This window comes from Strix aluco, chromosome 9 (assembly GCF_031877795.1).
Source record: "Strix aluco isolate bStrAlu1 chromosome 9, bStrAlu1.hap1, whole genome shotgun sequence".
Classification (NCBI taxonomy): domain Eukaryota; kingdom Metazoa; phylum Chordata; class Aves; order Strigiformes; family Strigidae; genus Strix; species Strix aluco.
Genome location: NC_133939.1, coordinates 4,817,226 through 4,841,384, shown reverse-complemented (window position 1 = coordinate 4,841,384; position 24,159 = coordinate 4,817,226). Strand labels below are relative to the sequence as shown.

The 24,159-nt window shown below is 39.8% G+C and overlaps 1 protein-coding gene across 1 annotated transcript in view; it reads left to right on the top strand.

The window, feature by feature from the left end:
* Positions 1–24,159, top strand: part of STAG1 (STAG1 cohesin complex component) — a 203,465-nt gene that overhangs the window by 27,610 nt on the left and 151,696 nt on the right. The window contains exons 2-3 of the mRNA XM_074833498.1: positions 16,708–16,842; positions 23,505–23,607. Of these exons, the coding sequence (XP_074689599.1) occupies positions 16,814–16,842; positions 23,505–23,607 (132 nt within the window). The 5' untranslated portion in view covers positions 16,708–16,813. The remainder of the gene's footprint in view (positions 1–16,707; positions 16,843–23,504; positions 23,608–24,159) is intronic.

Below are 24,159 nucleotides of genomic sequence, written 5' to 3'. Positions count from 1 at the left end.
GAAGGAGCAGGAACTTGTGGCCAGGAGTAGAAGGAAAGAGCAGGGACAACAGCAACTCATCAGATTTGTTCAACCATTGTATGAAACCTCATCCCAAGACTCTACTAAAAAAGAAAATCTCTATTCCATGTTGTGGGTTTGTTGGGGTTTTTTTTATCCTCATAGGTAGTTATGTTTGTTCTCTGTGTTTTGAGAACATGATTTGTGAAAGTGCTAAGTGTTGATTTACCCCCTGGGGAAAAAAAACCCACTTCCTTGACTTTTTTTAGTATTTAAATGATTATTGAATGCTTTATTAAATGTACTTGCAAATACTGTGTACTCTGGAAAAGCTTGCTCTAACTTTGCCTCAAGGGCGAAGGCAATGCTGATAGATTAATGTTTAAATTTATTTGAATAATTTGTAGGGAGATGGAGGTAGGACCAGGTACAAGAAAAATGAAAGCTTGTATCTTCCTTGTATTTTCTGTAAGGGTTCTTCCTAGAGGAAATGTTCCTGTATTTAACTCCTGGGGTTACAGTTTTCAGTTAGAACTTGTGCTTATCTCATGAGAGTTGAGAATCTGTTTAAGGAAATGCTTCACAATATTCCCACTCTTGCTCTTACAGCCTGACAGTTTCAGATATCAGTTGCTGTATGCATTTTCATTTTATGTAACTGTGTAAAACATACTGAAAATCCTTTTCCTATCTTTCTGAAGTGCAGATGAAAGTGTCTGTAAATTCTGCAACATTTAAAACTGTATGGTCTGATCCTTCTCTGTAAAAACAAAAGCCAGTGAGTCTTAGAGGGGAAAATAACCTCTTGTGTGGATCAGCTGCTGGAATTTCCCCTCTCACTGGAGAGCCTCAGCTTCTCATGATGGCAGTTTTTTTCTTCTGGAGCTTCTCTTGAGTTTCAGTTTTACCAGCAGTGCTTAGAGAACTGTGCTTTTTCTATTTTCAGTGTCTTGTATTTGATGGTAGAGGTAAGAGAATTCTCTTCTTCTCTAGGCCATAGGATTCTTGCTTCTCTCATCTGTTAGTTTTTCCTTTTTTCTTAATCTCTTACTCACCAGGAAGAGATTTGTTAGACTGTGTTTATCTAAGCAGAAGGTTGATATTAGCAGGCATGTACAGACCATCAGGAGAGAATTCTGTGAGTGGCCAGTGTGTTTGTGTTCCAGTAGCTGAAGATAGTGGGATACATGCTCTGAACACTGACCTTGATTTTGTCACTCTTCTCTTCCCCTGAACAGAGCTGTGACCTTCCACAGACTCTGAAACCAGCCAGATACCCCTAAACCCCCAGCACATTTTTGAACAGGTTTTGGTTGTATCAGGATAGGCTCAGGATTCCAAGTTGTTCCTGTTACTGGGTCCCTTGGAGATGCTGGTTTGTGCAGCATGGGTCCTGTTAGATGTTTGATTTCATCTGTTATCCTGTTTTCTGTGAGACATCTCACTGCAGCTACTCTGTATTTCTAGTCTACTGGTAGTTAATCCTTGATTTCCTTTCTCAGCTCGCAGTCGAGGTTAACTATTATTAGGGATTGGGGTGGGGAGGAGGTTTCATTGCTTTTTTTTCCAGTGGGAGGGGAAAGGGTTACAGTTTTAGTTGCTGGAAAAGCCCGTGTTCTAGCTTTCCAGTACCACAAGGTTTCCTCTCTGGGTATCTTTAGAAAAATAAAGCACTCTGCCAGTTCATGCTGGAACTCTTTGTGGCTTCATTACCGTCATGGAGCAGCTTTCATCTGATGGCAACCTTTCCAAGTGAGGCGAGATCTCTTCTTTCTTCTGTCTCTTTTTTAAGTGGTCCATTTTGGCTAAATATTATCTGAGCTATTTCATAAAGCCCAACAGCTGCGTTAATCCGTTGAACTGTTTTGATAAATATCTCCCAGATCAAAATACCCTCCTTGTCCAGGAGGAAGGGCTGCTGTCAGCATTACTGGGAGAAAGCACTTTTGACTAGGTTTTAAAGCTCATGGAACAGAAGCATGAAAATGAATGATGCTTGCTCAGACAGTCACACTATTTCCAGTTTTTGTCATCTGCTTGTCCAAGTAACTGTTCAGAAATAAAAAAGGTGTTCCCATATTACTGTAAGCAATGCAAAATACAGATTATTTTTTTTTTTTTTTTTAGAAAAGGAGCATCAGTGTTTGCAACTTACAGTCTGGGTATCCAAGTAAACTGGTGATAGCTTTACAGTTTGAGTTGTCATCGTGTCTTCAAGTAAACATGTTTGTATTGAGTCAAGAGGAAAAACAATATTAAAGGGCAAAGAGGAAGAAAGTGAGAAATAAGTTGTTGTATGGTCAGTGGAGTTAGTGAAGCCTGTTTTGGTAATCCTGTTGTGTTCCTTACTGCAGTAAATCCTGTAGTTCACCCGTGTCCTTGCAGGCTCCCCACGCTGTGTGCAGCATTCTCAGCCTCTCAGCCCCTTCCTGAACCTGGGCAGAGCAGGACATGAGGGTGTCCAGCTCTAAGCTATGTGCCTGATAATCAGGACAGTGGCTCTGCTGATCCTGGCCCCAGCCTTCACCCTCACAGAAGCACTAGGCCCAGCCAGTGCTTATTTCCAAAAATAATCTTTTGAGGTACCTATCCTTCTGTCAGATCTGTTTGCATTTGGCAACACGTTGAAAACCTGTCAAGAGAGGGAGGGCAAACAGCCTGGTTGGATGTGAGGTCCTTGGGAAATGAGGCCAAATCAGCTTCTTGTCCAGCTTGTGCATTGGCTTCTCTGTTCTTGCCTCTTCTCCTTGTATTTCACATAACGCTTGTCTGGTGTTTCAGTTTATCCAGTTTGGAGCTGGGCTCTCAATTGGTTTCACACAGTGCGATTATCTTCTTCCATCTGTACAGTCATCATTCCTCTATCTGGAGCAATGAACAAGCAATGAAAGAGATACTACTTTTTTTAAACATTTTTTCCCAAGAAAGTTTCCTTTTAATGGATTTATTGTGGTGTGCAAGATGTTTTTAAACAGCAAAGAATAGACAGTTTCACCCCCTACTGATTCTTCTAGGGTTGTTGACTAACCAAAATTAATTTCAGCACTGAATTCTAAAAGGATTATTTACTGAGCTAAAATGAATCTTGTTGCCAGGTGCTAATTTGTCTTTTCCCTAGTGATACTTACATTTTGGCCTATTGCAGAACTATTTCCAATTTTATGTAGTACTTGATAATAACTTCTCTCCTATTTCTTCTTATCATTTCATTGATTTCTTGTGACTGGTCTGTCAGGGAGGTCATTAGGGAATGCTGGTGGGTAGACAACCCCAGTTAGCTTATCTTTAATTTCTTGAGTCCTTAGATTCCTTTTTTTTCCCCTCGTGTCAGAATCCACATCAGGAAAGGCTCATAGGTACGGGTAATGTATTTTTTAGGTCAGTTGACATTGCTGATAAAAGTAGACAGGCTTCTGGATCAAACATCTTTAGCCTGAAATAAAATCACAATTCTCAAGCTCAGTACAGGTGGAAAGCAATTAATTTCTGTGAGCCCTGCTGCAGCGAGGGGAGGATATTGAAATCAGAATTGCCTGTGGGGCAGAGAGATAAGTTATAAGGATGGAAGAAACTAATGTGTAATAAAGCCACTTTCTCTTCTGAGTCAATTATTTAAAATTATTGTGAATTTTTAATTTCCAGCCATATGCTTTCCCAAGTCTTTAGGATCAGGAGTGGGAACTTAGAAGTGGAATGGTTTTGTTCTGCGAAGTGTTTTGCTGGTAAATGATTGTTTCAGTGTTTGCTGTTAGTCAGTCCTGCTGTGGGTTTTCACCTGTGTAGTTTTGGGAAAGTCATCTTGGAGCTTTGATGAATTATGTTAGTCTGGGATCTGTGGATTTGAGTTTGAATTTTGCTGGCAGTATGAGGCATTGATGGTCACTGGGGAGACCTGTTTGCAAGGCTTTTTGGAAAAACATACTTCCTCACCTAAGTTTATTGTGGTGGTCGGGTGGTTTTAAGATTGGAGGATGAGAGGCAAGTATTTTAAGGTATGCTTTGTCTGGTAGAGGTTTTAACTGTATAGCTGATGTAAGTCATAAGCTGAGCCATTTGTAATAATCGAGGATGTACAATCAGCAGATGCATCTGTTGGAGTACATCTCAGTGATGTTTCTTCTGCTCGTTCAAAACATGGATATGTTTTTATGTGGCTGTGTCTTTGGAGAAGGTTCTCTTTAGATCAGTGAAGGAGTGCAATGATGAGCGTCTTCGCAGCACGTGCTGTGGTTTGGATACATTGCCTATATGTTATGGCTTGTTTGAATTTCACGTTGTTGGCTTTGTGACAGTAGGTGTGGTGGACAGGAAACTGATAGCAGTGTAGGCTCTGGGAACAGTTTGATGGAAAAGGGTTTGCTTGGTATCACACATTGGATGACTGAAACAATGAGTTTTCAGACTAGAAAGTAGATGTCATCTGTATGTTTTAGGAAAGGAATAGCCACGGTTATATCTTCAGAATTTCTTAAGTAAGCCCATGACGATTTCAGCATATTGATGGGTCTGTTCCAGTGCCTTTGGACTGGAGCAGTGTCATGTTGGGATGGATTGAGAAGGTATTTAGCAGCATATGGATACTGGTGGTGTTGTTCTTGTAAATTCTTAAGGCAAAATATGATATCACAAAATGAGAAATCGGTGACCTGATTTAATATATTTGTGGTAGCATTGATGGCTTTGGAGGGGTGATTTGTGTGGTTTATAGATGCTGTTTAGTTTGTCTTGAGGATAACTGGCTTGCTGAGTAGTAAAGAGAGAAATTCTTTAATGCATTCTGATGGTTTTTGTTCCATCTGTTGTACTTGGACTAAAGACCTGCCAGGCTTCTCAGTCTTGGGGAGCATATGAAAAAATTCCTAGAATAGGAGAATCTTAGTTTACTGGGAAGAGAACTTGAAACGAGTTTTAAGGTGAAGAGGAATGAAGTCAGACTTGCCAGCTTGTTTTGCTGATTGTCAGGGTTTGGGATTACTTACAGCTCTTTCTTTGGTATCTTGGACATGGTGGGATTTAAGGCTTGGGCACTTTTTCCCTGAAAGGATGCGGTTGTGGCTTGTTTCAGAAGAGGAATTGTAGTGGTGCAAGATGTAGGTGAAGGGTGTCTGGTTTGGTATGAAGTTGGGTTTTCTCAGCAAATTGTTGGGGTTGGGAAGTAGGGTTTGATTCTGTAATTAATAGATATATTTTTTTCTATTTAATGACTTTATTGGTTAACCATCTTTTTTTAGTATACCTCTGCTACTTTTTTGGCTCTTTTCAGTTTTCACAAACTCTTTTTAGGAACTTGGCAGGTATTTGTAATTTAGGTACTCTTGCTAACGGATAGAGGAAGGATATGAAAATTACTCCCTCTCCGTGCTACGCCACTATGTTCTGTCAATACTCCAGCAGAGCATCAAGAATCAAGAGTCAAAAGATCTTCTGAGAAGTCCCTTTTATACTAAGGCAAATGTGGATTTTCTAAAAAAAATAATTTACAGAGTTATTTGGGATAGAAATAGTTAACAGTTGAAGGAAAACAGCTTACTTCAGATTCTTGCTGAAATTTATTCCCACTTAAATCAAAAGCATGAGTGGAACCCCTGTCCACTTAATGACAGTACAAGTTAAAAATGGTTACTAAAAGCGAGGGTATTTAGACTGCCTCACTGCAGAAAGATACCACTATGCTACCAATGCCTATTGGATATTTGCTAATCCCTTTATTAAACGCAACCTCTCTTCTAAGGAGCTCAAAACATGAGGGATTTAATAATTTTAAAAAAATCCACATACCCTCATGTACACAAAAGGATTGTATTCGAGTGAAAAAGGAGCTTTAGTAGAACAGATGCCAGTTAGTGACATCAGGCTGAGGGTTGAGCTGAATGTCCATCCTGTTAATAGAGAGGCAGTAGTACAGCAATCCATAGGTGTTGTCATATGAACATTGCTGTAGTCCCTGGACTGGGGAAAACTGGTACTCCAGGATCTTCCCGTTCTTGAACTGATAGCATCGAAAGACTCTCTTGGCTTAAAACTTTGTAAGGGTTATCTCTGGAGTAAGTACGAATACTGAGTAGAGCCTTTCACACCTAGATAATGTCCAGGAATCTTTGCTGTTTGAGAGACTTGGATCGTGACATCTTTGTAAGGACAAGGATCCTGGCAGGTCTAGCAAATAGATGGAGCTGCTTCTCGAAGCTTGGAGTCCCAAGACACGTGGCTTCCTGAATGAGCGGTTTTCAGTGGCAGGAGTGCTTTAATGTAGTCCTTCAACACTACCTTCTTCTTTTGAAGAACCATCATGCCCTCATTTTCCTTTGAGGGGAGGATAATAAAGGTGCCTGTCAGGAAATTGATGGAATATTTCACTTTAGAGTGGTCCTACATTTATTTCTACTTGATACATGCAAGAGTCTCTCTATATTAACCATTAAATATTCTTTCTGTTAGCAGCTGTGTGAACTTAGAGAAGTTATTATTTTAGCGACCTTATTTTCCTCAAGCTTTTGTGCACATCCCCCTAAAGTTCATATGAGTACCATAGTTAGTCAATTCCCAGAGTTTTTAATTTATATGCGACTTCAAAATGCATGTTTTCTTTGATAATCTGGACAAAATGTTCTGCACTTTCTCTTGGCTATTCTCATCAGTGTCCCATATGAGAAAAAAGAAAAGACAAAGCAAAGAAACAAATCCCAAAAGAACAAAAACCTGAATCATGGAGAGTTTTTTTCCTTTATTCCAGTGTTCTGCATGTGAGGCTTTGCTTCTTTTTGTGAAAATTGGTTTTATTGTTGGCAATTTTCCAGATGCAATGAATAATAGAACACCAGATGTCCACTGCCGAGAAAAATTACAGATGAGTAAATGCTTTTTCTGAGGTAGCATAAAAATCTATTAACACTGCTTCCAGTGTGCTTGTAGACTGTGTACGCTCTTGGCCTGTTGTGCTTTGTGCTGTACAGAGATGAAAATCCAAAGCCTGTGTGACCATCTAAATGTGTTTGACTACACCAGGGATTCCTGCCTTCCTCTACATGTGGATTATTTTGCAGGAATAAGCAATCACTCACAGAAGTGCTTGAGTGTGAATTTAATCACTGGATTTAATTTTAATTATTGTCACACATGGATTTGATTGAGGGTAAAGTCACAGAAACATTAGAAGAACTAGGGGGGTAAGAAGGGATATCAAGAGTTCATCTAGTTCTCACCCTTTTCCCTCCAGCAGGCAGTTACAGTTATGCCATGTTTTCAGACCCGAAGCAGGCTGTATTCCCAAAGCCTTGCCTGTTTTTTCCCAGCTGTTTCAATTTCTTAGGAATAAGCTTTTACCACAAACTTTGCAACGTTTGTTGTACCTGACAAGTGTGACCCATCTATTTGGGAAAATAAAAAAATCTTCAGTGGTGGATAATTCACACTTGAACAAACTATTGCAGTTTATCCCGAGTCCTTGTCAAGTTTTTCTCAGTGTCTTACCTGAATTTTCCTTGCTGCAGTTTAAACCCATAACTTGTCCTGTTCTCACTGAGAAAAAGAGTTTATTCTTCCTCTCCACTGCCTTTGCAGCACTTTTTATATATTGAAAAAGCCATCACCCTCCTTCAGTCCTGTTTGTGTCCAGCTGTATTCGTCTGTCACTTTTCTGCACACTGGTGTTTCTGAGCCTCCTGGAACCCTGGCTGGGCTCACTAAAATTAACTGCAAAACCCTGAAAAGTTTTATGCCATTTTAGTGAGCTGAATTGGCTTACTAAGAAATCATCTGAACTGGATGGCTCATTTTAGGGGGAAGCATTTCATTGTCTTGATAACTATCTTTCAAAACTTTATGCTAAGGTATGGTGGACAGTTATGCTATCAATATCATTATTCAATCTTTTGCAAGTTTCCCTGGTTGCTCAGTCTTTTGTTTGGAGGATGGTTCCACAGTTTCCATCATAGGCATAATCTTTCTCAACTTTAAATTAGTTCTGTGGGCTTTTTTTGGTGATTCTCAATGTTCTTGCATCATGTTAAAAACATGAGTGAGTTTATCTTCTCAAGATGCCTTCTGAGTCTTGGAAATACAAGTGCAGGGAAGCAGAAGACTTCAAGGATCCATCTATTCATGTGCACAGTTTGAGGACAGTAGAAACTAACTTTCTTACGTGTATTTTATGTTCAGAGCAGGTGGGTAGGAGGCTGGTAGGTAGCTGATGTTATCCTAATGGGCAGATGGCAAGGAGAAAATTGTTAATGTAGATCTTAATCATCCAGATATTGGACTAGCATTAGAACTCAGTGCCTTAACTTTTAGTCTTGTGCAATCAGACCATAATTATTTGTCTTATGAGTGACGGAGTGCCCATAGCCCCCAGTGATCTCAGTCACAGTTGTGAATGCTCAGTGCTGCAGAAAATCAGGTCAAGTGTCTCACTGGGTGTCTGCAGAGTGAGGTGCAGTTATGTCTGAAGAGTCTATAAGAATAACAAAGGGAAAGCAAGTTTCTTTTTGTATGCTCAGTCCATCAAATTTATTTCTATTAAAAATAATTATTACAAATTGGAAAGGATAAAACTTTTGTTCTTGAGCAAGCCATATCTACAGGCAATTGTTTGCACAAAGCATTTGATTAATATCTTTAGTATTAGCCATCCTAGGCATTATAAGAAGGCAGTATATGATAGTATGGCTAAAAACTATTGAAGTAAACACTGGAGATGGTGGAACAAAATTGTGTGAGTGATATGTGACATTTGGATCAACCACACTGTTATAACCATTGTTAAAAGACTGTATCAGCTTTCTCGTGTGATCTTAGTGTCAGTGCCTCGGCACAGACATACACGGTACAGGAATTAGCTGCTGCCTCCTGGAAACAGTAGCAGAAGGTACAGAAAAACTGATTGTTTTTGGCAGTTCATACATTTTTAGAGACAGAAAACTAAGTATAGAAATGTGGTAGTATGACTTGGAGGTTTTTGTCGTTTAAGAATTTTATTCCCAGCTCTGCAAGAGGTGATTTGAGTAACCTTTCAGTGTGAGGCCTTGCATTCGTAATTGTGAATAGCACAGAATAATATTGCACACTAGAAAGTGAGACTTCAGATTATTTTTCTGGCTGACTGGACAGGACATTTCTAGGCTAAAAGCGTTTGGTAAGAGGAAGCAATAACAGCTGTTTTGCGTGTAGAATCAGTTCTACATGTTGGTGCAACTGTAGAGTGCAGCTGAGGAGACAACTGAAATAGAAGGTGAGGTTAAATGGACAGCTAGCGGTTGCCACGAGATAATTCTTGTTCCCACATGTATATGTAACGCATCTGGAAATACCTCTAAAGGAAAGGGAAAAAAAGAAACTGTAGTCAATGCTAATGGACATCTACTAAAGTCTTTCATTTTGTGTACAGTCTGACTTTGTTGTTCTTGGCCTTACATTTTTCTTGTATTATACACACTACCCCTGAGCTCACTTCCACTATTTTGTTTTATGTATTAATTTCTTATTGACATTTTCTGAGGAAAAAACAACTGTCCATCCTCATCTTGCTGTTCTGAGTGACCCCTAGCCAAACTGTATGCCACACTGTTCAAAGTTGTCCCTTTACTGCAAAGCAACATATGTCTGTGTCTCACTTGTACCGAGGAGCCCAGCGCTGGACACAGCGCTCCAGATAAGTCTCATCAGCCCTGAGTAATGGGGAAGGGTCACCTCCCTTGTCGTGCTGGCAGTGCTCTGCCTAAAGCAGCCCAGGAGATGCTGCTGGCCTTTGCAGCAAGGGTGTATTGCTGCCTCCTGTTCAAGTTGTTGTCTACCAGCTCTCTCTTGGAAAAGCAGCTTTCCAGATGGTTGGTCCCAAACCCGTGCGTGGGGTTGTTTCTCCCCAGGTACCAGACTGTGTGGTTCCCTTTACTGAACTTCACGCGATTCCTGTTTGTCCGTTGCTCCAGCCTGCCCAGGGCTCTCAGAACAGCAGCACAAGCATCTGGTGTATCAGCCAACTCCCCCAGTTTTTTGCTTTTGTTGTTGGCGTGCCTTTGCAGGTTGGGAACTGCAGTCCGTACTGGGTGCTAAATGGATAACAGCAAGAGCAGACAAATGTATTTGGAAGAGGAATATGGAGCAGTAATGATAATATGTTCAGTATGATTTGGAAGGATGTAGGAAAATGTCCTGGCTTGAGTGAGTGGTGGGGTTTTGGTAGCAGGGGAGGGAGCTGCAATGGTGACCCCCTGTGAGAAGCTTCTCAAAGCTCCCCTGGCTCCAACTCAGACCTGACTCTGGCCAAGGCTGAGACAACTAGCTACGGTGGCTGTGCCTCGGTGATAACGTATTTAAGAAGGGGAACTTGAGAGGTGGAGGAGGAGCTGTGAGAAGGAGTTGCGAGGAGGACACCTCTGTGAACACTGTGGAAGAAAGGAGGAGGAAGGGGGAAGGTGTGCCAGAGCAGAGACTCCCCTGTATCTCGTGGTGAGAGGGCAGCGCCACCCCCCTGCCACCCAAAGGGGAGTCTGTGGTGGAGCAGAGACCGATTTGTGGCATGTGGGGCTTCACACTGGGGCAGGTGACTGCACCCGAAGAAGGCCGGGACTCTGTGGGAAGAAGGCCCTGCTGTTGTAGTTCGGTGCTGGGAGGACTGCAACACATTGGGGTGACCCACAGGCCTGTAGGAGTGACTCATGTTGGAGTTAGTTTGTGGAGGACTGTCTCCTGTGAGAGGGGGACCGTGCTGGAACAGGGGAGGAATGTCAGAAGTTCCGCCCACCTCCCTGGGAGGAAGAAGTGGCAGGACTGGCTGCACCCCTCATTCCCTGCCCCCTGCACCGCTGGAGAGAAGGTAGAGATACTGGGAGTAAAGCTGAGCCCAGGAAGGAGGGAGGGATAGGAGAAGGTGTTTCAAGATGTGGCAATGCTGCTCACAGTCCTACTCTCAGTGACATGTTGTTGTTAGTGTCTGCGTTAAATTTATTTTTTTTTTCTTCCCCTAATGAGTCTGGTTTTTGCCTGTGCCTTAAAGGATGAGATCATCCCTCCCTGTCCTTATCTCAAGTTCATGGGTCTTCTGCTTTCCTCCTTCCCAGCTCTTGGGGGGAAGGGGTGGGTGAGTGGCTGTGTGGTGCTCAGTTGCTCTCTGAGCTCAAACCACAACAGAAATGAAGCATCGCCATGCTGCGCTAGCCTAGTTGTTCCTAATATTACCTCCTGCTTATTGTGTTTAGTCTGGATTAAGAATATTGCAGACTACATATTGGCAGAGCTTGCTATGTATTTTAAGTATTGAAGGAACTTGTTAGTGCTTACTGTTAATTTTTCTGTCACTTGGACCTTCGATCTTGGTTTAAATACTAAAATGTGATAATGTGAAATTTAGATTTTGTGTAGAGCTTCAATTAAATTATCTTAAAGATAAGCTAAATAAGTATTATGTCTTGTTTGGCCTTATGTGATGCTATGTATTTTCAAAATCAGGGCTGGAAGAGATGATTTAATTTGGCTTTCAGTTCAAGCGGCTGTAGGGTCAAGGTGAATTAATTTGTTCCAAATTCCAAACCTGTATTAGAAGTAAGGCTTATGCTTATAGAAACACATAATCCGAAGCAAACAAAAACTCCTGAGTGATGAAGAACACATCACAGCATTTGTTACATTTGTTATAGGGTTAGTTCCTGGTGACTGTTTTTCTAGTTCTGCAGGATTTAGAATTTACACTTTCAATTTCTAAATATTATCTTCACTTTGCAGATGGGATACTGGGCAGGAAGGATTTAAGTGGTGTGCCCAAGGCCACGCATGGGGTTGGATAAAGCAGTAAAAAGCTAGAATTTATCTGCCTGCATGTAAGATCCTCTTTTCTCTGTCACCTTGTTGATTGAAGCTTTTGGAGCGCTGCCTTGGTGTGCAGCGTGCTGCTTTCTAGCAGGGTTGTTGTGTGCTGCTGATGCAGGCCTTTTACTGGCTGTCAAACGTGGTGGTTGGGTAAGAATATTGAGGGGACAAAGCTTGTCTCTAAGCTGAATATGTAAAACTTGAGTTTTACACGTCTTGCTTTATGGTGCTATGTAATGGCATGGCTTCTCGTCTATACAAGCAGTATGTTTGGACTTCTCAAATTTCCTTTGGGGCTTAATGGGATGGAGAAGCGTTCTGCTTTATCATTTTTAACTTGCAAGGAAAGACGTAGGAGGGAACACCAAGGGAGAAAGCAAAGTAATTTTAAATGGAAAATGAAGTTATGTTGTACAGGCGTTACCAATTAAGTAGTAGAAGATATTGCTCTGTTAGTATGTGCCGTTGTTTGAATATGTTGTGCACTCAGATGGGACAAGGTCACTTGGTCAATAAGGAGAAGGTTTTGAATGGGAGTCAGTCAAACACCAGTTATCTTTTATTTTGGATATCTCCTAGGCAATGCAATTAATAACTGTGTAACTCTTATTGCTAAATGTAGTGGTTGTTTTTGTTTGTTTTGTTTTAAGTTTTGGCTTCAACTTTGTAAGGGGTAGGTACCTAGTTTATAATAAGATTAGCTGAACTTAATTAGTTGTTCCTACTGGATAGTTGCCTGGAACAACTCTGTCGGGTTTCAGGGTTTGTGTCAATCTTTTCATTTGTTTGTTTGCTGTTTGGCTGAAATGGGTAGATCACTTCAGCACCTGAGGCGCAAATAAACAATGTAAAGACTACAAAAAATATAGGTAGCTTTCCATGTTAGGATAAACTACAGAAAATATTGATGAAATGCATGTATCAGATTTGTTGTTGTAGAATTGTAGAGCCTTTCTTAAAGCTAAGCTCATTATGAGGTACTTACTGAAGAAAAACCATCATAAAAGTGACAACTTAGTAGAAAAGTCTTTTTTTACATTTTTTAAGAAGCAGTTTTATGTAATGGTCGTTATGTCTGTCGTGGTTATTATGCATGGTTAAAAAACAGAAGCAAAAAAGAGAAACATTGACTTGTTTTCCCATTGTATGTTTCAACTGAATGGTGTCTTCTACTGCCTGCTTTATATTCTTCTGTAGGTCATTTTTCACTATGCCAGCATAAATTTATGTCATCTTAAAATATAGATGTGCAGGTTTAAAAAGCTGCAAACATGCTAAGGTCGTTAGCATTGGGATTGAGTGAAAAGAGATTTTTTTTTTTTAACTCCTAGAATAGAAGCAATTGACAGCAAGTTAAAGGACTTGTTCAACTATATTGTGTTTATTATAGTTTAAATAACCCAAACTGCAGAAGTATGAAGTGTTCCTCCCCCTGCTTTTCTCTTCCCCAGGATAAAGGTGACACTCTGAATCTGTCTCAAGCTTTCAGGATTCTATCAGTGGCTTTAGCCTCAGGCTGAATGAGACAGAAAGGAGGAGAGTTTGGTTTTCCTGATTATAAGAACATCCTCTTTAAGCAACAGGTATTTCTTTTATTAAAACAAAAAAAAAAGTGAAGGTTCACATTTGTGTAGTCCATAAGGATCAGTGATTTTTCCACAGTTGTCAAACTTAATTGCACAGCCAAATTGAGAACACTGTTCCAAGCACATACAGCTTTTCATTAGTCACTGTAGTGCCTTATTTCCAAACCAAGCCTAAGCAACATGGGTGATAATTTAAGACTGAATTTTGGAAGGAAGTGGTGTTTCTGTGAGGGTAGAGGAATGTTGAGGGAAGTTGCCAGGCAGTTATCCCAAGACTGTTATGGGTTTCCTGACTTCAGCTGAGTGTCTGGGTTGAGGAAGAAGGAGTTACCATCCAGATCATAGTAGCCAGCAGGACTGTAGAGGACACATGTGAGGGGTAGCGCTGACTTGGGCTGTGTAATGGGGAGCTGTTATTCTATGCAATGTAACACTCCGCTTCTGATCAGTCCTACAAAATGGGCAGGACTTGCCTTTTCGTTTTGGGTTTCTGGCTCTGAGCTGTTCGCTTTCTGGCTTGTCAGCATTGACAGTTCTTACATTTTAGCATTTTTTGGCTTAGCCCTTGTTAAGTGCCTTTATTAACACAAGACGGTAGATGGGCAAGTTAGTTGTCTTCTAGATGGTCCAGTCTGGACCTAACCACATACGGATGGGTTTTTTCCAGCACTGTTTTGCGGTTTCCTGTTCAGCACAGGGACTGTGAGAAGATACCACAGGACTTTGCAGATCCCTGTGTGTCAGGTTGTCTGCCATTACCACCGTGTCAAGGCTGTGGGTCCAGCTTCCTTGGCTCTTCAGTCGCTTCTGAATGAAATAGGGCCTCTCTTCTCCTTCTGGTTCTTTATACCCTTCACTCCATACTTTCTTTTAGGCCAGGACTTTGCTTTTCAAAGAAGTTATCTCTGAGCGTGACTACTTTTCCTTGTGTGTGAAAGCACTTCCCTAGAGCAGTTGTACGCTGCTGGTTGCTATCTCTGAGCATGCACAGCGCAACAGTGGTGAAGGGTGATAAGTAGGTTGAAAAAGCAAATTAAAAAAAGAAATTCCACAGAACAGTTGTGCAGGATGCCTTAAACATCTGTGGAAAATCTTACATGGAACGCACATAAATTTTCTTGAACTTCTTTTGAAAGCTCTTCTGAAAAGATTGATGCCCAGTATCCTGCTAGAATTAGATAATCTGATGATCCAAGATGGATAGGTTTGCTTTGACGTCTAGTTAGCGTACGCAAGAGTGTGTGTGTGAGTGCTTGTGTGTGTACAAAAAAATACCCTTCTAAAATATGTTTTACAGGGAAGGTATGACAAAAATGTGTACATCTAATTGTCATGGCAGGAAGAAAAAATATTTGCAGAAGCTTAATCAAAAGCTGCCTTCTATTTCAGGATTTCATTAAATATTATTCTTATGTTATACCTAAATATTAGTATTTTGAGACCACCAGAGTGCATGTTGTTCCAATTGTAATCCGTTTCAGAAATCTGAACGTTCCCCTTTTTTCTTCATATAGGAAATCAACTCAAAAGTTCATTCAGTCTGATGCTATGTTTGTTTATAATAAATTCTTACAAGCCTCTGAAATGGTTGCTTTATGTTGTTGAATGGGCATGTTGTTCCTGTGTCAAGAGTAATTGCATCCTTTAAAACCTAGTAATGACCAGTGTCCTGAAGAAACACTGTTATGGAAATAGAGAAATTTCATGTCATATAGCATTTTTGCTCATGAAGAGCTCAGGCTAGTTTGTGTCTTACAGTGAAACTGCAGAGCTTTTACATTGACCTGTGTATTGGCTGTGGAAAATGACCCCCTTTAAAACATTAATGCTGGAGTGGTACCTTTAATCCCAAACAAACTTCTCTTTTGTTAACATTTGTTTCGCAACAAAGTGGCTTGCTAATGATCCAGTAGAAAAAATGGCCAATGAGATGGCAGTATTAGTGTAAAATTTCAATTTGTCGATGAGACACTGTAAGTAAAACTGTTGGTAGTATAGAAGTAGTAGGTACTGGAAGAACTAGTTGCATGCATCTGTGAGTCTAATTGAAACTGTAATAACCAGAGGCAAAAAAGGTCTGTTCATGCTGTACAGTTATGGTTTTGGTAAATAAATACTGATGTGTGTATAGTCGGATGGAAAATACTACTTTACATGTTTTGCTTGGACTGTTGCAGTTTTATTTAGATACTATGTTTGCTGTAGGTCATGTTACCTCTTTCTGGCTTGATTTTCCTGCTGTCATGTGCAAAGCTACTAGAGCACAGAAAAAACTGCCCATTGAGAAGAAATCAAATACTTAAATAAAAGAGATTTAAAATATCCTATGATTGAAAAACATGCAGTGAAGTCCTGCATTCCTAAGTGGAATTCATTGCCATTGCTCAGCGGCAGTGCTCCATGCAGCTATTTATATTACCCCAGGATCTGTAAAAGGGGAGACTGAAACAAATCATTTTAAGTTTCTCCAGAACTTGCATTTTCTGGAAGAATGGGATGGCAGCTCTATGTTTTATTACATCAAAGATTATGGCATCTGTCACATTGTGCTGTTATTTAATGGTAAAGTAGTCACGTCTGCTGTCATTAGTCAGCTCCTTGATTAGTCTTTTGGGTGGAGAGATGTTACTAGTGGGTGTAGTGGTACCACAGATGCAGTGTAGTTTATTGTTTAACTTACAACTTTGGTTTCATCAGGTTAAAATACTTTCTACTGCAGTTAGACATTTGCACAGCTTCTGATTATTCTGTGAAATTGTCACATAAAGCAGTGAGCCAGTGAGTCTGAGTAGGTGTAGTTCCATTAAAAGGAATGCTATCAGGAATATTTTACCTGCCTTATCAAACCCGGTATGATTTTAGGTGCAGATCTTTTGTCTTGACTGAAAACGGGGAAAGACTGTTTCTCATTAAACCAAACTTCTGTCTTGCAAGTTTAGTCAATTGTATGACTAGAAAATAAATTCCTTAAATCTGTATCATCACATTCTCTGTTTGCTTATGTATTTATCTTGTTTATTTAAATTTTGCCAGAGTTCTGCTTGTGTTTTTACATTATAGTTACCATAAACAAATCTTGGAGGTAATGCATAATAGTTTGTTTAATTTAAAAAAAAAAAAAAAAGCGAAGCTGCCTAAACGGAATTGTAAAAACTGAATGCAAGAATATGATTAAGCTATCCTGGGGACATCCATTCTAAATTTCCTGTGGTCTAATAGTGATGCTACTTCAAAATTGACCATTTTTGTTTACAGTGCTTTTTATTCAATGTATGACTATTTTGGAATCACATCTAACAATTTTTTTTCTTCTCTTTTACAGACTGGACTTTGACATTCTTTTCATGAAAGAGGCTTCCAAGTAATTGTCTTATAATAACTTTGAGAAGAAGTTCTATGTAGCTCTTACTTTCAAGAGTGCTGCAAAAATGATTACTTCAGATCTGCCAGTACTACAGTGAGTATATGTTTCTCTATATATTTGAAACCTTCAGTTTTAAAAAGGTGGAAGAAAACGGAAAGGTGATTGTGAGGATAAAGCACAAGCTTGAGACAAGTGCAGATTAGGGTGATTCTCTCAGGCCTCCTGTGTTGTCATATGCTGAAAAGCTGAATAAAAAAATAAAACACTTAATGTAAAATATATTCCTTTATATGTATGGAGGTTTAACTTTGCTGTGAAAAGCAAAACAAGATCTTTACTACTTTTGTGCTTCTGAATGATGTGAGATTTCAGAAATGTGTATGAGTTTTAATCCTAATTGACCGTATTGGTATATTCCAGTTGTGTACTCTTTTTTACAAAGAGCTGTTTTTATTGTGCAAAAAGCCTTTGGCTTCTGCAACTGAAGACAGCAAGTGGCATTAGCATGTTCTGATCTTGCTGGGAAATAGGAGTGGCTTATACAAATGGGAACATCACTGTACCTGGATAAAGTGAACTAGTGGAAAGAATAGAGTGGAAGTCTGTAATGAGAGTAGCTAGAGTAAATCAAGTAGAGTTAAGAAAGGAATTTTAGAAACAGGAATAAAATGGAGCTTCATTTGATGTGGATTGACCTTGGCTGGCTGCCAGACACCCACCCAACTGCTCTGTCACTCTCCTCCTCAACAGGACAGGGGGAGAACACAAGAGGAAAAAGCTTGTGGGGCAAGATAGAGAAAGGGAAATCACTTACCAATTGCCCTCATGGGCAAAACAGACCCAACTTGGGGAAAATTAATTTATTGCCAATTAAAAAAGATTCGAATGATGGTGAGAACCAAAGACAAAACCCAAAACATGTTCCCTCTCCCCCCCGCGCTCTTCCCTGGTCAACTTGACCCCTTCAATCCTGAGTCCTCGACTCGCAGCCCCAGCGCGGGGCTCTCGGAGGGCTGTGGTGCAGATACCTGCTCCAGTGCCGGCTCCCCCGGGGCCATGGGGTGTCCATGCCAGGCACCTTCTCCCTCCTGCTGCCCCCAGGGCTGGTCTCTCACCCCCCAGGCAGTCCTGGCTGCTCCTCACAGAGCCCACCCTGCGGCCACCCCACTGCCACCACTTGCCACTTAAACCAAATGCATGTGGTAATTGTCTGATGTTAAGTTTTTCGCTTGGAATAAACATATGAAAATAGGAATTACCACAGGGTGAAAAAGAGCCTCAGTTTATCAAGGTTGAGTGGTGTTCCAAAACGAAGATTTCAAGTGCCTTTAAGAAACTGAATGCTTAGACAATTGTAAAGTTATTTGTCTAACCTTAATAATAACATGCTCTGCCTTGCAATTTTTTCTTACATTTGCAAAACCTCTTTCAAAGAAAGTTAATTTCTGCTGTGGGTGGGCATGTGGCTAAAGACAGGGATGACCCTGATAGGTAGCACTGAAGGGGGAGCGTCAGCCCTGGGTAGGATCTGGTTAGCTTTGAGGGTAGTTGTGGAAAAAAATTTTCTTGGTTCATATTTTTCTGGATGTGCCACATTCAAGAAGTGAGAGTGTGCTTGTGAGGTGTGCCAAGGACAAAAAACTGGGAGATTTTGTCACAGCAATGGTAGGAAAGAGATATTCTTGTTCCCAGTTCAAGAAGCTAGATGGCCTTAAGAAGTGAATGAAATATCAGAGAGTTTAATGTTTAAAAAGTGCATATTACTAGATTTGGTAACTCTGCACACCATCTGAGAAACCTGAGGGATGTTAAAGATGTAGGCATATTCTTTAATCAGAAGATGATTGTGAGCCCCCAATATTATGCAACATTAAAAAATGAAAGAAAACATGTATGTTGTTTTTCTTGGTAGAGCTGGGAATCATTTAATGCCACTGTTTGGAAGTGCTGGTGAGAAGTCGTCATCATCAGTAATATACATAGTTTTGGTTGCTCGTAAACAAGATGAGATCTTCCTTTCTACAAAACAATCAGCAGGATTTGCACATGAAGGTTTTGAGACTCTCCTGAGGGCTCAGAACATTGTCTAGTGTGGACGAGGTATCAAAGAAAATAACTGCTAATTCAGTAGGTCCCAGCCAGACTTCAATCAGAAAGGAGTCTGCCTAAGGGTGAAAAGACCTGAAGTAGTCTTTGGTTTAGGGCTATTGGCTTCACGCACTTAGATTTGGGAAGCCACAGTCTGGTTCCACACAGAGAGCACCAAAGCTTGCTTTCTGGCTCTTAAATAAGCAGCTTTGAAGGGTTATCATAATCTACCACATTGTATTTTATTTCTAATTTTTCATAACGTTTTCTAATCTTTTTGGCTACCATCTTTAAAGAAAGAGTCCTAAAGTCAATTTGATATATTAAGGTACTTGGCTTAGGACCGTATCAAATATTCCCTCCCAAATTCTTCTCTGTTGAGGGAACATGAAAGGAGAACTCTTTAATCTTTCTGGATTCACAGAAGTGACTTCAGAATGCAATGAAGACAGGATGTCACTTACTGGTGTTTCAGATGTAGGGAAAGAACCTCTGGTGTGTTTGACCTGGGTGACTGACTGTTATGAGTCTTCTCTCAATGGGATGACTCATATTTGCTATGAGGCATGTTCCTCTTTAGATTTTGAAGATCAACCATGAGAGCTGATTCATCCATGATTCATGAGCCTGTGCATTTAGCCATTTTTCTTCATGAATGCTTTTTTTCACAAGGCTGAGTCTGGTGGTAGCAATTACTGAATTTATCTCTGCCAGAACCTTGAGCCACCTCAGCAACACCGATAAAAGCTTGTAGAAGTGTTTTTATTTACAAAACCAGATACATGAACATAGGTTTCTGGTGTGGTGTGTTTTTAAGGAGGGTGGTATAAGCTCTATAGCCAGGGTTTTATGTAATAGTAGAAGGAAGGTAAATTTCTTTTGATTCATTTTGCAGAGATGTGAAATTTACTGTGTCTATGGAAATAGGTTCTTCAGAAGTATGACATGGTAACGGGCTGCCCAGTAATCTGTTAATTCTTCATTACCATGTGGTTAGTTTCAGTGGCTGGTTATTATAACTTTGGAATAATATCTGGAGTTTTTAGGAAGGATCCTGGAGTTACTGCTGGTTTTCTTAGGTTGCTTTAGCCACCACAGAAACGAGAAAGAAAAGCAGAATAAATCTGAGCCCCTAAAAGGGGTTCTCACTTGTCTGCTTTGCTCTGCCCACCCCAGTCTTGTAGGTCTCCCACACTCTGCCATATTCTCCTATGTCTCTATCATGTCAAAGGTGTCTTAGAGAGGAAAGGTTTAGCCTTAGGCGCTGCCACCTCTCCTCTTCTTAGATGCTTAGATCCTTAGGCCCATATTATTTTCCCTCCCAACAGCTTCAGGAAAGATAAATTGTGACTAAGCCTAGATTTTCCCCTCAGGTTACTAGTCATACACGTGTTAAATAGGGATAGGATAATTCTGGCCTATTAAGCTGTGGATGTCTGCCACCAGATAGATTACTTCCTAGCAGTTCTGCAAGATGTGTAGGGAATGAGGGATTGGATGCTGGCCAGATGCTCTTCTCAAAGAGGGTTAAAAACCTGACAGAACTGCAGGCAGTTGAGAGATGCTTTACTCCTCTGAGATCAGAAATAAGAAGAAAAGGGATGTGTGTGTGTGTGTATCCAGAGCAACTGTAAGGCTTTGACAGAAGCAAGAAGCACTGCCTCCCAAACTGAAGGGACTCAAGGCTGCAGTTCAGGGCTTGATTCAGACAGAATTCGCTGCTGCTTGAAGTGATGTTTATTTTTATGTTAAATCAGCCAAAGACTGTAGGTTGTCCATAATCCTGTCTCCCTACTCCAAATCATGTAAGGATTGAAGGGAACTTACTTTCTGACGTTTTCCCCTTACTCCTTACATACTTAGTCTTTGCTGGAAAGACATCTCCTCTCTGCCTCACATATTGTTAGGGTGAGATTCATCTTATTTAATTTTAAACATTTATATTTGAGTTGCTTGTCTAGATCACCTTACCATCAATGGAGAGAAAGGAAAATTTATAAGACATAAACTGACCAATTTTGGACACTGACCTTAGCATGAGGTATGTTGTACCTTTTCTGTTTTCTGCATTATATATGTCTCATTTAAATTAGATGAATCTCACCCTTCATACTGGTTTATTGAGCCTTTCCCAAAAGGCTTCCAGCAAACTAGAGAAGTTTTACCAGAAAAATATTAGAGAAGCATGGTTATCCGGTTTAAGACAACAAAGAAGAGAAGGTGATTAATAATTAAACTGTTCCTTGCATATGCAATGTTTCAAAGCAATTGAAATTTCCAGAGCTATATACATAAATCTCATTAGGTTTTGCTAGACCTGGACAGAGGCTGTAGCAAAGTCAAGTTCTCTGTGGACTAAAGGCATGCAAAATAGTACAGTTTATTTATACAGCTCTAGTGTTTCAAGGGAAGTGTTTGAGCCATTTGCCTAGGAGGACTGCTGAATTTGGTTTTAATAGACAAAAATCTTTATCCTGGTGATATTAGGGGTGCAGTTTTGTAAGCTAGCAAAGGTACAGCATTTCCCCAGGAATGGAGGTATTGCTTAGACTACACCATGTCTAAAGTTTTTCCGTAAGGAACTGCGTAGACCAGAGAGAAGCTTGTTTTTTTTCTGCAGAGAGCAAAAGAGAATGGCTTTAATTTCTCTACAGCAATAGAAAACAGCAGATATTTTCATGGAGTTCCTCACTTCTTTATTCAAAAGTTATTTTTAAAAAAAAAGTCATTGTGAGGCAATACACATTTTTGTCAAATTGAGTTGCGATGTGATGGCTGGTATTTGAGTAAAGGCTGGATACGTCCATCCACATCGACATTGTTTTCAGCTGTATTCACTGCATTGTTTTTCACTAGTGTGGCCCTATTTTACCAAGTAATTTTGAATTGTGTAGGATATCTTTTATTTGCTTTTAAACTTTTTACAGATTTTTTTTTTTCAAATCCATAGCTCGATATTGTGTTTTTAAAATTTTGTACTTCATGAAGCAGAAAGCTACTTCTCTTTAATTTTATCACAACAAAGTTGCATTTTCAGTATTTTGTAGAGATACTGTTTTACAAGCACAGAAATTTGGGAACTCAAATGTACTTGAATGCTATTTTTTAATCTAGGATGCATGATTTTCTGGGGTGTGTAGAGTATTTGGAGATAATCCATTGAAGTTACTTTCACAAAAGGAGATTCATAGATGTTCTACTGCATTCTAGCTTTTGTAGAGGATTCTGTGGGCCCCTTTGTGTATTTGTGCTTGCAAATTGGAAAAGTTGGAAGTGATGTCTTAATATTAGAAATTCATCACAGTTCTGCAGAATTATTTGGGTTAGAGCAGACCTAGAACAATACAGGAATTTTAGTAAAGAGAAGTATCAGAACATTCTTGATTCTGATACAATGATGTTTGTATCTTTCTGAATTACTAAATATCTATCCTGGTGATACAGCAAACTTGTGGAGTATTCCTGATTTATAAAACAAACAAAAAAAGCCCCCAGACAGTGTGAAAGATCTGTGTAGATCTTGGCTTGATGAAGTTTCTCCGTTTCTGTAAAACAGATCACCAATGCCACCTTTTATGTTTGAGGCTGTACAAAATAATGGAATAGATCTGATTTTCACCTTTCTCTTGCACAAGTGTTACAACAATTTAACTCCTTTCACTTCAAGGAAATGATACTGGATTTAAAGAAAACGCTGTAGAGCTAGACTTGACCCATCTTTGAGTTATCTAGGACATTATTAGAGTTAGTCTTTCATTTACAGAGATCTCGTGCACTGGTGGTCTTGCAAACTAAAAATGAAGCACATCAGTAACAGGAATGGTTTTGCTTGTGGGGTCCTCTTGGGCAAATTCTAATGCCTCAGAAGATCAATTTCAAGCTGTTTCTTCAAGCAGCCAGGCCTGTTTTGAAGGCAGAGAAGTACCTGTGCACCTGGCTCTTGTGGGGTGGGTGGAAATTGGGGTAATGTTTTTTCTCTTATTATGGTCTTAAGTCTAAAAGAGGAATGATAGAAAAATTATACTGTGGACTTCTCTGCTAACGGTCATTGAGCAGTGTTAAGGTTTTTTTCATTGTACGAGTAAAAATGTTTTTCTAACTGCAAGAATCATACATGTCTTCAGATCGAAGTGAGTTTTCTGGTTGGTGCCTCATGGTCAGTGTTAATCCTCTCTTTATTAACAGCTGCACAATACCATTGTCTTCGAGTGTGACTAAAATCACAATGTAACCCGAGCGGGAACTTGTGTAACTGTTCTAATGATGTGATGGCTGGATTGGACTCCAGCTTGCTTTCTCATGGCCTTGAAAGCTGCTGGGAAGTAGTTACTAGAAGAAAGTTGATACTAGTGAATACATTGTGGGATGGATATGTTGAGAATGTGCTGTTTAATGTAGCCAGTTTTTTAAGTGTAACGTGGTTTCAAAAGAAGCTGTTAATTTAAATAACTTCCAGTCTATAAAATGAGATTCCAGCCCATGAAAAGGTAAGGCTTTTTGCCAGGGCTAACAATGCTTAGTTCCTGAGTTTGCAGAATAAATGTGGCAAGCCTTTTAATGCTGACTTTTTTTTTTCTGTTTTAGGACTAAATATTTAATCAGTCAGTTATAGATTACTTGTTGATTTCAAATCATTTTAATTTATCTAGTGTTTTTCCCCCCCCTAGGGATTCTACAAATGAAACTACTGCACATTCAGATGCTGGCAGTGAGCTTGAAGAAGCAGAAGTCAAAGGAAAAAGAAAAAGGGGCCGTCCTGGCAGGCCTCCAGTATGTGTCATTTAGTTTTGTTTTGTTATGCATCTATTTAAAATTGACTACAAACTGTTTTTTGTCTAATCATCTTGTGGTCACATAAATAGGCTTTTAATGAGCCCTATGTCAAACTTTATGAGGACTTGTAGAATGAAATATTTATCAGATTGATATAAAAACAATGTTTGGAGTGTTTAAAAAGGGACATAAAAATGAGCTCATAATAGCTATTATTTTTTCTTTCACTAGCTACTTACATGAACATTACACTTTTGTTATTATTGTCATATTACAACGTTCTTCTGGGTACAAGAATAATCTCAGTAAGCATGACCACTTTGTTTTGAAAGTTGTAATGCATTTTAAACCATCCTTTTGGTAACTGATAATCTCTTAATGTGAACGGAAGAGTTGCAGCATACTATTAACTAAATGCCTCAGAAGATCTATTAACACATCTTAAAAATTAATGTAATTGACATACACTGTGTCCTACATATAGATTGAGAGCTTCAGCAGTCAGTGCTGCTGCCTGCTCTGTGGGATTTGCTGTTCTTCAGTCGTCTT